This window comes from Dromiciops gliroides, chromosome 1 (assembly GCF_019393635.1).
Source record: "Dromiciops gliroides isolate mDroGli1 chromosome 1, mDroGli1.pri, whole genome shotgun sequence".
In the NCBI taxonomy this organism is placed as follows: domain Eukaryota; kingdom Metazoa; phylum Chordata; class Mammalia; order Microbiotheria; family Microbiotheriidae; genus Dromiciops; species Dromiciops gliroides.
Window position 1 is genome coordinate 531,572,302 of NC_057861.1, and position 14,857 is coordinate 531,587,158.

The 14,857-nt window shown below is 40.3% G+C and overlaps 2 protein-coding genes across 2 annotated transcripts in view; one reads left to right on the plus strand and one right to left on the minus strand.

Moving 5' to 3' along the window:
* The window catches only part of SDK1 (sidekick cell adhesion molecule 1), a 1,142,665-nt gene extending 1,128,291 nt beyond the window's left edge, over positions 1-14,374 (minus strand). Inside the window, 2 exon segments of the mRNA XM_043999243.1 lie at positions 11,512-12,227; positions 14,291-14,374. Coding sequence (XP_043855178.1) covers positions 11,512-11,974 — 463 coding nt within the window. The 5' untranslated portion in view covers positions 11,975-12,227; positions 14,291-14,374.
* On the plus strand, positions 13,490-14,556 carry LOC122751319 (serine/arginine repetitive matrix protein 1-like). The gene is made up of 2 exons (XM_043998323.1): positions 13,490-13,582; positions 13,870-14,556. Exons 1-2 carry the CDS (start codon positions 13,490-13,492, stop codon positions 14,554-14,556), a joined length of 780 nt encoding a protein of 259 aa, XP_043854258.1.
* Positions 14,557-14,857: the final 301 nt, after the last annotated feature.

Sequence of the window (14,857 nt, forward strand, 5' to 3'; positions counted from 1 at the left end):
TTTCCAACAATGGAATGGGAGCCTCAGGACATAGTGAGCTTCCCGTTATTGAAGTCTCAAAGGAAAGGTGGAATAACCACTTGTCAGAAATGTTGTGGAAGGGATTCATGCCTCAGGTATTGGTTATGCTATATGATTTCTGAGGTTACTTCCCCTAAATTCTCCAAGTGGTTCATAATCCTGCTGTCTGCAATTTTCACTGCATTTTCACTGATTTTAACCACAAGAAAAGAATAAAAATAGGAAATATGATGCAGATACCTGAAAAATGCTTTCATTTACTATAGATTCAAACCCCCTAACCTTTCTCAACAATAGAAATCTTTACCATAAACAATACTACTCAGCAACCCAGTATTCAAACTCCAAATTCTCTTGATAAGAAGGGCTGGGAAAATTCAACAACACTTTACAGATATTTGGGTTTTTGACTAACACCTTATACCATACATTACAACAGGCTCAAAATATATAAGTAACCTAAATATTGAAGATCATACCATAAAAAGGGTAGACAAGAACTAGACTGGTACTTTCTCATACCCGAATAAGGGTAAAAATTCAAATAAGAGTTAGAGGCAATCACAAAAGACAAAGTAGGTAATTTTGATTTAATGAAACTGAAAAGCATTTACACCAAAAAGATAAAAAAATCAATGCAGCTAACATAAGATGGGAAATATGGGAGAGGAGAATAAATCTTTGTATCAAAAATCTCTGATAGAGATATTCAAGATGTTATAGGAAACTAGGTCAGCTATTTAAGACCAATATCCAGACAAGAAATTGTCAAATAATATGAATAAGCAGTTATCAAAAGAACTTAAAAAATATAAACAACCATATGAAAGATTACTCAATCACCAATAAGAAAAATGGAAATTAAAACCATTAAGGTTTCATCTCATATCCAGCAAATTGCCGAGATCAGAATAGTCAATTTTGGAAGGATTAAATAAAAATAAGACACAATAAGGTACCACTGGAGGACCTATGAACTGTGACAATCATTGATTCTGGAAAACAATTTAAAATTACACTTTATACAAAAAAAAAAAACAAATAAAATTACACTTTCTAAAACTAAAATGACTATAACCTTTGATGCCAAGATCCCACTATTTAGGATTGGCCCCAGGATGGTAAAAGAAAGAAAGGATTCATACTCAAAAATATATCAACAATTTTTGTAGTAGCAAAGAACTAGAAACTAAGTGTATCATTATTAATTGTGGAATAGCTAAACAAATTTTGGCAGATAAATGAAATATAATTGTACCCTAAAAAATGAGATGAATTCAAAGAACTAAAACATGATTTCTATGAACTTATGCAGACTTAAATAAGAACCCCCAAAAATGATTATGACAATGTAAATGAAAAGAACAACAGAAGCAAAAATACAAAACTTAATGCTATGTAATTCTATTGACCAACCCTTGGCCTTAGAGAACAGATGTGAAAATGAACCTTCCCCATTTCTTTATAGAGATGAGGAATTAAGGTGTGGAACACTGAATATACTATCAGATTCAGTTTATGTATTGAATCGTTTTGCTAATATACTTGTTCTTCTTTCTGGGTTTGATTCTTTATTTAAAAAGATGACTAGGGCAGCTAGGTGGCACAATGGATAGAGCACCGGCCCTGGAGTCAGGAGGACCTGAGTTCAAATCTGGCCTCAGACACTTGACACTTACTAGCTATGTGACCCTGGGCAAGTCACTTAACCTCAATTGCCTCACACATACACAAAAAAAAGATGACTGATAAGTAGTCAGTCAACAAGCATTTAAGTAAAATCAAAAAGAATTTATTAAGCACCTACCATATAACAGGTACTCTGCTAAGTGCTGAGGACACAAAGAAAGACAAAAACATTCCATACTTTGAAAGATCTCACAGATTAACAGGAAAGATGTCGTGCAAACAACTATATACAAATAAGATATATATAGAATAAATTGGCAATAATCTAATAGGAAAACTTAAAGCATTAAGGGGGATCAAGAAAGACTTCTTGAAGAAAGAGGGATTTTAGCTAAAACTTGAAAGAAGTCAGGAAAGTCAGAAGGCAGATATGAAGATGGACAGAGCTTCATGCACGGGGAATTTCAGGCCAGTAAAAATGTAAGGGGTGAAGGAATGGAATGGCTTGTGTGAGAAACAACAAGGAAGTCAGTGTCACTGGATAGCAGAGTATATGGAGAGTAGTGGGGTCTAAGAAAACTGGAAAGGTAGAGAGGGACCAAGTTATTAACATCTTTAAAAATGAAACAGAGGATTTTATATTTGATCCTGGAGGTGTTAGGGAGTCACTGGAGTTTATTGAATTAGGAGGATGACATGGTCAGACTTCAGGAAGATCACTTTGATTAAGCATTTACTATGTGCCAGGCACAGTGCTAAGGCTGGGCATTGCAAAGAAAGGCAAAAATAGTCCTTTATCCTCAAGGAACTCACGTTATAATGGCAGAGTCAACATAAGGGATCAGTCAATTAATGGGGACTCTGGCAAAAATCTTGCTGTCAACAACTAACACATACAGAGTTGACATAGGACAACCTATTTTCTTTTCCTTTATACAGATGGACAACAGAGGCATCCTTAATCTCCTGGAGGATAACCTCCTCTTGCCACATAACCCAGAAGATTTCAGTCAACTTTTATATGAGCAGTAGAAACCCTGGTTGTTGATCTGTGCTGGAATAAAATAAGCACCAGGCACTCTACCACATGAGAGGAACAAAATGGCATTCAAAACCTCATCTTCACTTGGAAGTTCAGCTAGAAAAGGACTGGCTTCAACCTGAGTTATATGGTCAATGGCTAGAGCATTGATTGATTGATGACAATCTGTTGAGAACACTATGGAAGCCCACCTCTACAAGGATCATGTCCTTATCACACTGATCAGTGTGACTCCAGGAGCACTGAGTAGATGAGATACACCAAAGGTCTTTGGTCCATAAATAACCTTCAGGGCATCACAAAAACTACTATTACTATCAGCAAAAAAAATGAATTTCATCTGCCTTTTTACCAAGCCTAGAATTCTTCATCATTCTAAGCTTTGCTTGCACTTTACTTTTGTTTGTTTTGTTTTGTTTTGTTTGTTTTTTGCAAGGCAATGGGTGTTAAGTGACTTGCCCAGGGTCACACAGCTAGTAAAGTATCAAGTGTCTGAGGCCGGATTTGAACTCAGATACTCCTGAATCCAGGGCCGGTGCTTTATTTGCTGTGCCACCTAGCCACCCCCGCACTTTACTTTTGTTGGCATTCAACATTGCCTTTTTAGAGACAGATGAATTATCCTTCTGGTAGACCCTGTAGAGTTCTCATTCTTCATAGAGTAGTTTCTGAATTTCCCCATCTAACTAACTATCTATCTATCTATCTAGATGTAGATATATGATATACACAGAGCTGATGGGAGATAATTTCAAAGAGTAAAAAGTACTAATAGCTAGAAGAACAGGGAATGAAGTCCTACAAAAAGTGGCATTTGAGCCAAGTCCTGAATAAAGCTAGGAAAACTAAGAAGTAGAGGTAAAGAGGCAGGTAAAGGAGCCAGTCAGGGAAAAGGAGAAGAAAGGTTTGAGATGAAGCATCATTGTGTAGGACAATGTGGCTAAATCATAGAGCATAGATTGAAGTTAAATGTAATTAGACTAGAAAAGAAGGTGGAAGCCAGGTTATGAAGAGTTATAAATGCCAAACAGAGTTTATATTATATTCCAGAAATAATGAAGGGAAAAGTAGGATGAGGGTAGGGAGAGGAGGTTGATGTAGTCAGGTCTACCCTTTTGAAAAATCATCTTGGAACTTTAGGGATTGAAGAGGGAGAAACTTGAGGAAGGAAGATCAGTTATGAAGCAATAATAATAATAGTTAAGATGAGAAGTGATAAGAGTCTGTCAAAGGACATGTGAAAGAAGGGAGCATATATGAGAGATGTAGTGAAAGTAGCAATTACAAGTATAAGAAACTGATTGGCTATATGGGGTAAATAAGAGTGAGGAGTTGAAGATGACATTGAGATTGCAGGCCTAGGCCTTTTACTCTTGAAGGTCAGAAGGGGAAAGAATTTGGGGAACAGATTAATTCTATTTTAGACATAATGAGATGTCCAAAACAGAATTTAAATATTTACATGACATCTAGTTCATGATGTCCAAAAGGCAGTTTTAGTTGAATACAGTAGCTCAGGAGAAAAACCATGGCTTGATAGAGAGGATAATTGAACCTATGAAAATTGATAAGATCACCAAGTAAGATATTATAGAGGATAAAAAGAATAGGACCCAAGACAGAGTCTTGGGTGACACCCATGATGATGAACATGGCATGGATAAAGACCAGCAAAGGAGTCTGAGGAGTAGTTAAACATAGAAGAACCAGGAGAAAGCTGTTTCATGAAAACAAAGAAGAGAGAATACCCAGGAGGAAGAATAATCGATAACATCAAACACTGCAGAGAAGTAAAGAAGGATCAGGATTGAAAAAAGACCATTATATTAGTCGATTAAAAGACCATTTGGTAACTTTTGATAGGGTAGGTTCAATTGAATGATAAGGTCAGGAGCTAGATCCAAAAGAGAGAGAAGAAAGTAGAAGCACCAAGTGTAGATGACTTGCACAAGGAGCTTAGCTATTAAGGGGAAGAGAAATATAAGACAACGCTTAGCAATGCTGGAAGGATCAAGTGAGGGGTTTTTTTTCTTTGCTTTGTTTTGCTTTAGGATGAGAGAGACATGGATATATTTGTAAGCAAGAAGAAAGGAGCCAGTAAACAGAATGAAACTGAACATAAGAGAGAAGAGGGATAAGAATGATGCCAATTTGCTGGAGAAGTCCAAAGGGGAGGATGGGAACAAAGGTGCAAGTAGAAGAGCTGACCTTGTCTAGAAGAATGGCTATCTCTTTATGCAAGATTAGAGTGAAGGAGAAGACAGTTTGAATGATGTGAGGGATGATAAGGAGGGAAAAAAACAAGAGAAATATTTTCAGAAATCAAAGTAATGGAAAAAAGATATCAATAAAAAATCAAATAAAAAGACAAAGGCTTTTTGTACTTACTCTCTCTAAGAGGTGAGCCCAGGTAGAAACAGAAAGACCAAATAAATGCATTAGAAAAATAGTTCAGGCATCACTATAAAGGACAAATTGGAAAGGGCAGAGTGTCAAAGCAGTAAGACAGATCCAGGGTTTTTATCCATCTGGGGCTACCAAATTGGTCAAGACAGGGAATTTAAGAGACACTTACCTACTCTACAAAGAATACTTACATGCTTGGCTATTTCCCACCTGTGTGAACACACCTGAACTACAACATCCCTTGTCACGTAACAGTTATAGCAGGGGATCCTGTCTTCTAACAGTCTACTTGCACTTAAACAAAAAATCTGATAGTCTTTCGTGAGATTTCTTGTAGAAGACAGAGAAATATGGGCTTTGTGATGTGCAACTAGGTCAATTTACAGCTGGTTGAATGATAAAACCCAAGAGACTGATACCAAGTTGAAGGGAAGTCTTCAGTGGCCTGCCATGGAACTGCCTTCACCTTTTCCCCTCATTCAACAATTTTCTCAATGACTTGGATGATGTAAATGTCATACCTCTCACGTTTACATGTGAGAAAATTGCAAGGAATATGTAATATGCTGGATGACAAAATCATGATTCAAAAAGATATCAAAAAACTGGTACTGAGCCAAAACTTATCATTATTAAAGTTCATGACTCTGTATAGGACTGCCTTAGTAGGAATTCATTTTTTAGAGCATTGGGGATTTTAGCTGACCGATTCCATAACGAGAAGCAATGTGGAATAATGGAGAAGAGAACCAGTTTCAGAGTCAGAAAAAAACGGGGCCCAAGTTCTACCTCTGCCACATACAGATTTTATAACTGTAACCATTAACACTTAACTTTTCAGTGCCCCAAGGCATCTCTCTAAGAAAAAAGTTTCTGAAAATGTACCAATCTGAAAGGGCCTGAAGTAGAGTAAAAACAGAATTCAGAGCAAGGTGATAGACCCAGTTTGGTCTGGGGTAGAGCACATTTTTATGTCCAGCTATGTGGTCCAGGTCTACCCTATAATTTTTTTCTGATGTCCGTGGGGACCCCTGCTTTCCTCCTAATTTTCTACAATAATCTAAAAGGCAGCAGGTAGATTGGACATCTTACATAGCTCCAAAGGACAGAACTAAGACCAAGGGATGAAAGCTATAGGGAAGCTAATAAAGAACTCTCTAGAAATTAGAGAAGTTCAAAAATGAAATGGGCTGCTTTGAGAAGTAGTGAGTTCCCAATACCTGGAAATGTTCAAGCAGAGACTTGATAATTATTTCACAGATAAGATGAAGGCAGGGGGACTCCTAAACAAGAAAAGCAATTGGACCATCTGTACCCAAAGAGCCCTCCTAACTAGTGGTGTATAATTCTAACTGATGATTCACCCACATTTGAAGTCACAGCAAGCAAATTCAGCTACCTTGGATAGAAAACTGGATTCTGTAACTCTTCCTTTTCATTCTTTTTCTTTCATGTTTTACCTTAGGTTTAACAAAAGCCTCCTGTCACTTCTGAATACCTATGTTAAAGAAATTTTCCACATATTAAGAGTAAATGTTGGGGCAGCTAGATGGCGCAGTGGATAGAGCACCGGCCCTGGAGTCAGGAGTACCTGAGTTCAAATCCGACCTCAGACACTTAACACTTACTAACTGTGTGACCCTGGGCAAGTCACTTAACCCCAATTGCCTCACTTTAAAAAAAAAAAAAAAGAGTAAATGTTAGTATACCCCTAGTGTCCAAACATGGTGATGGCAACAAATTGCCTGTTCCAGCAATAAAGAACTCAATTAAGGATGTTAGGAGGGGAAAGCAGAGATGTGGAACTAAAAAAAGTTAAAACCAAATTCAAGTGTCTCCTTCCCAGAGATTCCATCCTAGATCCAGTAACTTGCCAATAACAAAAATGTCTTAAATTCTCATTCTCTCTCTCTCTCTCTCTCTCTCTCTCTCTCTCTCTCTCTCTCTCTCTCTCTCTCTCTCTCTCCCCATCTACACACACACAATATCTGCCCTCATAGAACTTTGATTCCTCTTATATACTTATTATATTCAAGTATGTATTATAGTTATCTGTGTGTTTTATAATTCCCACTAGATTGTAAACTCCCAGAGGGCAGGGATCAAATGTTGTTTATTTCCTCCAGACACCAGACTTAGCCACCTGCACATAATAGAAATGACATTTTTGAAGAAGATAAATAGAAGTATGTGTGAAATGATTTTACATATATATACATATTTGTGTCCAATGGTAGCCATCGGGGGAGAGGAGAAAAGAAGGGGGGGAAGAAAGTTACATTATATCTTTATCATATATTTAAAAGGAATGACAAGTTGTACATAATAAATTTGCAGTTTTACATGTAATCATATTTTTTCTATTCCCCTATGCTATGGAAAAACTTGTTTTACTTCTTAAGTTCAGAATAAAATAAATAAAAAATTTTTAAAAGAAATGAATAAACAATTTTTTTTCTGAAGTAGCATCTGTTCTTATAGTTAATATTCTCCCTTCACAGTGATTACTGGAGGTCCTGAAAAATTTTAACACATTATTCTGAACTTCATTCTCTCTCCTTTCTTTCTGATCCCACAGGTCTCTAAAAAGCTCTAAACTTTCCTCAATTCCATTCCAACCCAACTGGGACTCCCAATTTCCCAGCTCACCATGCTCTCCATGAAGCAGGTGACTAGGTCAATGTTTCTTCTCTGCAATATTACCAAATTAAAGAAACCTCTCTATTCCATTCATATAACCTGCCCAGAGGTGTCCCTTAATATCCCTTTAAACTCAATACTTAGCATAAGGGGAAGTCATGTAGCAGTTAGGAAGGGAAATGTAATAGAGATTCAGATGGCATTTGTGAATAAGGAGTTTTGATAATATAAATATACAACAATTTGGTGCTTTCCTTAAGTGTACATTGTTGGAATTTTAAAAATTTCTCTTCTCCAAAATATAAGGTTGCCTTAAGTATAAGGTTAGAGTATTTAGGCCAGTTCATGATATTCAGTTATTTTTCGGTTGTGTCCAACTCTTCATGACCCCATTTGGAGTTTTCTTGCCAAAGATACTGGAGTGGTTTGCTATTTTCTTCTCCAGCTTAGTTTACAGATAAGTAAACTGAGGCAAACAGAGTGAAGTGACTTGCCTAGGGTATTATGGCTAGTAAGCATCTGAGGCTAGATTTGAACTCAAGTTTTCCTGACTCCAGGGAAACTATCCACTATCCACTGCACCACCTCACTGCCCAGTACCATATTTCCAAAATTCTGAAAGTAACTAAATGTCAAAACATTAGCATTTTTCTTCTCATTTAATTACATTCATTACTTCATCTTTCCTTTTATAATGAATACCAATGACTACCAATGTGGCATGGGTGTGCATATACCAATATCAGTCTCTAAAAAGTCAGTAACTAATACAGAGTAACCAGCTACTAAATGAAAGGTATTTTAAAATATTCAATGTAGGGGCAGCTAGGTGGCACAGTGGATAGAGCACCAGCCCTGGAGTCAGGAGTACCTGGGTTCAAATCCAGCCTCAGACACTTAACACTTACTAGCTGTGTGACCCTGGGCAAGTCACTTAACCCCAATTGCCTCACTAAAAAAAAATTTTATATATATATATATATTCAATGTAGTCCCTAAATATATTTTATGGTTTCTTTTTACTCCATAGCAGACATAGACATCTACAAAACATTGTCAGAATTAAGATGTTTGTTAAGGGGCCAAAAGATTGTAACTATCTTTTAGTCCAGAAGTCACACTTCCAAAAGTTAAGCTCTAGCTCCTCAGTAGAAAAATCTAATAAAATACATATAGTCACTTTCATTTTGAATAAAAGATTTTTCTCTCAACTATAATATCACAATGTTTTTTTTAAAAAACAAACAACTCACAAATAAGCGCATATAAAAATATTATATAATAAAGTATTCATTAAATAAAATTTAGAAATAATGGTGCTTTCTAAATACTTTCTAAAGTTAGATTTGAAAGTTTTGCTAGACAAAACTATTCATCACACAAAGGATTCACTTAACACAAGATACTCATAATTTCAGTTTTAAACCTACAACTTTTGCTAGTTTGATTTTTTCCAAATATGTCATGAGAAACTAAAGTATTGTTTCAAGAAATTCAAAATAAATTAGTAAGAACTTTGTCTAGTTATATAGAAATAAAATGGTACTTATGACTAAATTCCAATGTAGTCATAAGTTTTCCATTTAGAATGCTGTATTTTATCTGATAAAAGATTCAAGAAAATGTCATGTAACACTCCTGCGCATATGACCAACTCATCATCCCATCAGAAATTTCTATAGCAGCACCAGAATTTTCATTTTCAAGATACATGAGCTTTTGTCAAATAGTGACATCTCCCCTGTAATATGAATTTTCAATATGATATAAAAAATGATGGATATATCACACATTTCAGAGAGCAGAGAACAGCAACCTGTCAATGAATTTAAAATTTGTGACAACCTATTTGAAGTTCTATTCTCTAAAAGACCAGTACACTTTTATAAACTATATAAAAATATAATTGTTGCTTCTGTTGTTTAAAAGACATGTTATCTTTTCATTAGCACTTTTAGTTCTAAAAATCGAAGTTTGTAGAGCTATAAATTCCTATGCATAGATGAAATTGATTTTTTAAAAGTTGCCATTTCTATAACACGTGCAAAACAGAGCATTGGCTGACTTGTCCCTACTATTTAAACTTATGTATAAGCCTTCAAAAGTATCATATTTACTAATCACAAGGAAAGATGTAAGTTACTGTTATCAGAAAACAAATGGAAGAACAAAAGAAGTATTAAAGCCATTCAATCACTTTTTACTTAAGTCTTTGTCTTCTGACGATTTAAAAATATAGAACTACTTTAAAATGTTCTCAAACTGAGTCAAACAAAAAAAAAAGCACAGTGACATTTAAAACTTCCAAATAGAATTAACAAGCAGTATAGTACCAGCAATCCAGCAATTTCTGTTTTCATGTAACAAAACAATAAAAGCATTCATTTACAAAGGCCTTAGAAGTAGTTTAGAGGAAAATTAAGATACCTAAAATAAGAGCAGATTAAGAATAGGAAACTCATTATTAAAACAGAGAATAGTTTTTCCTCCTGAGTTAAGAATCTTTAAAAATGGAACATTTTATGTAATTATATAAACTCCATAAAAACTGAAGATCAACAGAAGCTTAATGATACCCTCCTCCTTCCATATATAGTTATCTAAAATAGATTATAGAGAGTTCTTTCCTATGATATTCCACAAAATTGTCAGTAAGTACCTAGATAAGTTTCTCTAAACTGGCTAAACATAAAATAGCTACATAAAATTTTTAGAAGAGGTGAGGTGTTGAAGATGTTTTATTTGTTTTTTTAAAGGCCACTAAACTTTAATGAAATAGGATTTTAAATGGAATAGAGTGTTCTTGATTTAGAATAAATAATTCAAAATAGAAAAAAATATATTATAATCATTCACTAACTTTGGCATTTCAAGTCACCAGATCATCTTTCCTCACTTTAGAAATCACTATTGTGTTTCAAGCACAAGTAAAAGTAACATAGGGGCCAAAAATCAACAACAAAGTGAGAGATCCATTTAAACTTTTGCACCACCAATCTTAACATTTGCTCTATGTTACACATTCAAATGAATTCAGCAATTTAGAACTGAGGAAGTGGAGGGAGGGAGGAGAGAGAAAGTGAATGAAAATAACTGAAATTTAAAGTGACTTGACACTTCATAGTTCATGTCTATTGGTGGCTTGTCACCCACCATTTAGAGATTCAGTTGCATGGAAGAATCTCTGGTGTGGAAAAACCTAGGTATGAATCAATTGCAATTTTGAAACAGTTAAACGTTCCCTGGCAATTCCAAAAAAGAAAGTGAATGATAATGAAAACCAAAGCTCACCTACCATGCTTCTCAATTCTAAAAGGATTTTTACATGCCTGAGTTAGTTCTACTTAGGACTATCTGAGCCTTTTTTCTTGACTTCTCTGTACTCTGATTCTTTCATTAAAACAGAGTCTAAAGTTAACCCTTTGTTCCCAGAAATAGGAGACTTAATTATTCTTTTGGCACAACTTTAGAGATAGGTAAAGGCTGATGAGTATTTTATTAATAAAGCAATGATTCCTCAAAGAAAAAAAGATGGTAGAAGAGAGAGGGGAAGACAAGTAAGGGAAATAGGCTTCGAGCTAGCTGAAAATATATACAGAAAGGATTACACAGGCATTTCCATTGCCATGCAGAAAATACTTATTGATCATAAATCCTATTCCAGTTAATTCCTTAATGCAAAAAATTACCATCCCTCTAAAGCAGCATTTCTTAATTTCTAAGAAAACGATAGAACAAAACATGTCTATATGAACAAAATATATGGGTCCTACCTTGTGCCAATGCTTGAAACATGTGGAGCTGAAGCAAGAGAAACGCCCACCATCCGCGACAGAAGAAAAAGAAACATAAGTTAAACTTTATCATTTGTTTTCTCCAGCTATTCCTTCGTGCCATCATCTCTCCTCCGACCTCTCTTCCAATCATTATATCCTCCCTGACTGCCTTCAGATCTGAATGCACGTTTTCACCATCATCCTTCCCAGCCCGCTGTGAAACTGGCCTTTCTTTGGTTAAGTGAGAACTTGTATTCCTGTTGCTCCAGCGCTGAAGTTTAGGGGATACTGGCTTCTCTTGTTCATAAGAGGCAAGGACCTGGTGGTTTGTGCTCACTCGGCATGCAACCCGTAGGCAATACTCCGTGTGCATGACTGTATTATAATCGCCATCTAAATCAATGTATCTTGTAGAAGTATTGATTGCACCAAAACAACCAGTCAGAAATGTGAAACACATGTTTCTCTGCCTTGTCACATCCAATGCCTTGAACACAGGCTGAGACAGAGCAAGTTTACTGACGCTGGCTAGTATTTCGAGAAATCTGGATCCTTCATCGCAGCACTATAACAAACACGAGATTGTTCCATTCTACCGAGCCAGCAACTGAAGACGGCAAGCCAGAGAGTACCTTTCATATACCGCAAAGAGGACGAAAACTATATTCCCATTAGATTTTCACTGATCATGGTAGTTTCCAGGTTTCAGGTGCCTGCGAAATATTACATTCTTTTACCACTTGGAAAAGAAAAACCCAACAAAGAGAAGAAAAGGGACGGAAGGAAGCACCCTCCTCATCATCCTGTAAGGACGGTTTACTTCAGACCACTGCAAAATTAGCCGGATAGTAAATAGGGGAGTCTCCAAACATCCTCCAACCTCTTAGTTGTATGCACCCAGAAAAATGCAAGTGTACCCACTCTGCTAGGACACAAAAATTATATGATCTGTACTGGGAGCAGGCAGAGGAGGGTAAGAGATGAAAAAGGTTGTCTCGGGCAGGTAAGTGCCTTAGCTCTCGCTCGGGTTGCAACCAGCCTGGCAGGGAGGGTGGCCAGGTGCGGTGTGTGATGATGGAGAGGGCAGCTTGGGGGGAAGGAGGTGGACTAAGAAGAAGCCACTGCGGGTGGGGATGGGTGTGGGTGTGCGTGCAGGAGAGGCTGGGGGAGAGCAGGGAGGAGAGGCTAGAGGAGAGGAAAAGGGAAGGTTTGCACTAGCAGGGAAGGGAGAGAGGGGAACGTTTCAGAGATGAGGGTTTAGGGCTGGGTAACAGAGAAATGAGAAGGGAGGGGAGGGAACACAGATCTAAGAGAAAATCGCCCGAACTCTTAAAAGCAGTTCTGGAGGATAGTCGAGAGCACCCAGCGTTCAAAAGGGAGGTGTGGGTAAGGAACGGGGATGAGGGAGATGAGGAAAATAAAGGGGGAGAGAGAAAAGAGGTTGAGGAAATTGAGGAGATGAGGGACACCTCCTCCAGCCTAAAACCCCTTCCAGCAGCTGGGGAGGAGGGAGGGGGACCGGGGGGGTCTGCCTGCGGTGAAAGATTCAACGGCTGGGGGTGGGGGGTTGACAGGGGAGGAAGATAAGAATGCTGTGGAGGGGGGACTGTTAGGGTAGCGGACCTGCTGAGGCGGGGGGGGGGGGATGAGGTTGCTGGGGGGGGGGGGACTGCTGAGGTGATAAGTGAGAATGTTAGGGGGGGCTGCTGGTATGAGGGGGGTAAGAATGCTGGGAAAGGGGGGAACCTGGAAGGAAAGAGTGAGAATGCTAGGGAGAGAGGACAGCTGGGGTGAAGGAAATAAGAATACTGAGGAGAGGGGGTTCGGGGGGGCGGGAAGAGAATACTCAGGAGAAGGGAATACTGGACTTGGGGCAGGGCGTAAGAATGCTGGGGAAGGTGCTACTTGAGGGGAGAAGGGAAGAATACTGGGGAGAAAGGACTGCTTGGGAGAGGGGGGTAATACTACTGAGGAGATGGGGATCCTAAGGGGAAAGGGGGAGAATGTTGAGAAAAGGGGGACTGCTGGGGTTAGACGATTAACAGTGCTGGGGTTCGTAGGGGAAAGGGTGAGAATGTTGGAAAGGGGGGGACTGCTGGGGTTTAGGGGGTAAAAATACTGGGGAGAAAGGGTTCTTGGGGGAGAGCTGAGACTATTGGGGAAAGGAGACTCTAGGGCGAAAAGAGTAAGAATGCTGGGGAATGGAGGGGGTTTGTGGGGGAGAAGGTGAGAATGTTGGAGAAAGGGGATTGTTGGTTGGGTTAGGGGGTAAGAAGACTAGGGAGGGGACGTCCTGGGAGAGGGTGAGAATATTGGGGTGCTGAGCGGGGAGTGTGTGTGCTCGTGCTTCACTAGTCACCCCACGAACTGCTGCCTCGGACTACCCCCCCCCAGGCGCCCCGGACTCCTCGGGCATCCCTAAAGGCCACGAGCAGCAGAGGAGGAGGAGAGGGCGTCGGAGGGTCCCCCTCTGTCGCAACAGCTGGAGGTGGGAGGGGGCACACTCGGGAGCATCCCCTCAGCTGGGGATGGGGATGGGGGGAAGGCGGTCCACTCTCACCGTCCCTCTCCCTCCCTCCCTTCTCCGCCTTCCGGACGCACCCACGGAGTGCCCGCGGAGGGTCCCGGGGCTGCCTCATCACCCAGCCCCCGGCGCCCTATTCCTTCCGCGGCGCTGTCGCCTGTCGCCGAAGAAAAGTGAGACGGAGCAGAGGCGCCTCCGCCCGCCCGCCCGTCCGCCCGCCGCCGCCGCCGCGAGAGCGCGGCCAACACTCACCCGCCGCCGCCGCCGCCGCCGCTTCCCATTCACAGCCCGGCCGCACGCGCCGCCCTCAGCCCGGAGCTGATTGGAGGAACCGAGGTGGCTCTGGCGTGTCCCGTTCTTCCCTCCGCTACTCCCCCCTCTCCCCCCCACCCCGCCCCGGCCCCGATCCCGACCCCCCTCGGTTGTTTTCAAACTATCGGGGGCCCGCCCGCGTGCAATTTTGCGCCCTCCCTCCCGGGCCCCCTCAGGCCTCTTTCCGCGCCTGCTACGCCCCCTAGGGACCCGCTGTGGGGACTGCACCGCCCGCCGGGCGCCCTGGCTAAGGCATGAGGGTTGGGCTGGTTGGCAGAGTCGGCCGGCCCCGGCTGCACTCGCTCGCAAGCCTAGGCGCGCCCGGGCATCCCGCGGCGCAGGAGGCAGACGGCCCCCGCCCCCTCGATCCCCTGGAGCTACTCCTGCTGCGGGAGGGGACGGCAGAGCGAGGACTTGCACTTGGCAAAGAGAAGAGGGCGCCGGGAGGGACGGGGAAGTTTCCGCTCGCACAGGTGCTTCGTCTCTGCCAGGTTCTGGCTGCAGTGG

What these genes read in the sequence shown, in the direction of transcription:
- LOC122751319 (XM_043998323.1), top strand. Translation starts at nt 13,490, where the DNA reads ATGGGGATCCTAAGGGGAAAGGGGGAGAATGTTGAGAAAAGGGGGACT. An exon ending in TGGGGTTCGTAGGGGAAAGG is followed by an intron (nt 13,583 to 13,869) that starts GTGAGAATGTTG and finishes GTGCTTCACTAG; the next exon opens with TCACCCCACGAACTGCTGCC.